This window comes from Pinus tabuliformis, chromosome 3_2, assembly GCF_031772625.1.
Source record: "Pinus tabuliformis cultivar Carrire ecotype Pingquan chromosome 3_2, CPIR1, whole genome shotgun sequence".
Taxonomy (NCBI): Eukaryota; Viridiplantae; Streptophyta; class Pinopsida; order Pinales; family Pinaceae; genus Pinus; species Pinus tabuliformis.
This window is the reverse complement of record NC_142302.1, coordinates 319305778-319307679: the sequence shown is the minus strand read 5'-3', so window position 1 is coordinate 319307679 and position 1902 is coordinate 319305778. Positions and strand designations below refer to the sequence as shown.

Sequence of the window (1902 nt, the reverse complement as noted above, 5' to 3'; positions counted from 1 at the left end):
ATACCTTGTTGGTGCTTTCCACTTGACCATTCACCTGAGGGCGGTAGGGGGATGTTATTATGTGCTTGATCCCATACTCGTTCATAATCCTTGCTATCATATGTGATGTAAATTTCGTTCCCCCATCTGAAACTATCTCTCTCAGGGTGCCATATCGAGAAAAAATCTCTTCAAACAAAAAGTCCGAGGCAACCTTTTCTGTGGCTTTCGTCACAGACCTGAATTCAACCCACTTTGTCAGATAATCTATGTAGACTAAAATATAAACTTTCTGAAGCGAAGACGGATTAAACGGGCCAACGATATCAATAGCTGATTTCTCAAAAGGTTCAAGGACCACTTGAGGTTGTAATAACATTTCATTTGATCAACCAGTTTGACTCATCCGCTGGAAGCTATCACATATTTGGACATAATCTCTCGCATCTTGAAATATGGAGGGCCAATAATATCCCATCTGTAACACTTTATGCCTAGTCCATTGGTCTGCAAAATGTCCCCCACAAGGGCTGTCATGAGTAGCCTTTAGGACATCATAGATGTCATCTTTTGCTACATAGAGTCGGATTTGCTGGTCGATTCGTGTATAAAACATATATCCTGCTATCCATGAATAATGGGTACTATGATGAATGATATTCCGTTGTTCCTTGTAAGACAAATTCTTGGGTACCTTCCCTGTAGCAAGATAATTAGCAATATCTACATACAACGGCATGTGAGTAGAAATTGCAAAAATATATTCATTCAGAAAATTATCTTCTACAGGTGTACCTTCATCATTAGTGTCTAATCTAGACAGGAAATCAACAACTACATTATCCTTGCCTGGTTTATCTATGATGGTAATGTCAAATTCTTGAAGTAGTAATAACCACCTTGTAACACGCCCAGGAGTTACAGGTTTATTCATCAAGTACTTGATTTTGCATGGTAAGTATGCAAAAAAGTAGGATATCCAGTAATGTAATGTTGAAATTCGTTAATAGCATAAATAACAGCCAAGAACTCCTTTTATGTTACCGTATAATTTAATTCAGCGGGTGTCAAATTCTTGCTGACATAGTATATTGCATACCGCATCTTGTCCTCTTGTTGTCCAAAAAATGCCCCTATCATTGTTTGAGAGGCATCAATATGGATGTGAAAAGGGAGTTCCCAATTAGGACCTCGCAAGATCGGAGCTTGGAAGATTAGTTCCTTGATTTTTGCAAAAGCCTCTTCACACTCAGCTGTCCACAAAAATTCTACATCTTTAGTTAACAACTGAAAAAGTGGGAATGCTATTCTAGAAATTTTTTCTATGAAACGTCTATAATAGCTAGTGCAACCAATAAAACTATGTACCTGCGTTGGTGTCTTTGGTACAAGAAAATGCAAAATTACCTCTACCTTGGTCGGATCAACTTGAATTCTAGCAGCTGAAAGCAAGTGTCCCAACACTATACCCTCTTCTCTCATCATATGACACTTAACTGTACTTAGAGAAACATGAATTTGTATGCATATTTTAAGAAACTTCTCTAAGTTTTCCAACCCTTCCTCAAATGATCCCCCATATGGTGTAAATCCATCCATATAAATCTTGACACTGTCATCAAATAGATTAGAGAAAATCCCTAATATTTCCCTTTGGAAGTTAGGAGGGGCATTGCAAAGACCAAATGGAAGGACCCGATATGCGAAAGTCCCCCAAGGGCATGTAAAAGTGGTTTTATCCTGATCCTCAGGAGCTATTCGGATTTTATTATACCCACTAAACCCATCCAAGAAGGAGAAAAACTTCTTCCCGGCTAAGGTATCCAAGACTTGGTCATTGAAGGGTAAGGGAAAATTATCCTTCAAGGTTTCTTTGTTCAACTCCCTATAGTCCACACAAATCCACCATTTACCATTCTTTTT

The 1902-nt window shown here is 38.3% G+C and overlaps 1 protein-coding gene across 1 annotated transcript; it reads right to left on the bottom strand.

Annotated features, from left to right (window-relative positions):
- Positions 1-367: 367 nt before the first annotated feature.
- On the bottom strand, positions 368-718 carry LOC149180806 (uncharacterized). Its single transcript, XM_089413996.1, has one exon. It carries the CDS (start codon positions 716-718, stop codon positions 368-370), a length of 351 nt encoding a protein of 116 aa, XP_089270122.1.
- Positions 719-1902: the final 1184 nt, after the last annotated feature.

Coding starts and splice junctions, on each gene's coding strand:
- LOC149180806 (XM_089413996.1), bottom strand. CDS start 718: ATGCCGTTGTATGTAGATATTGCTAATTATCTTGCTACAGGGAAGGTA.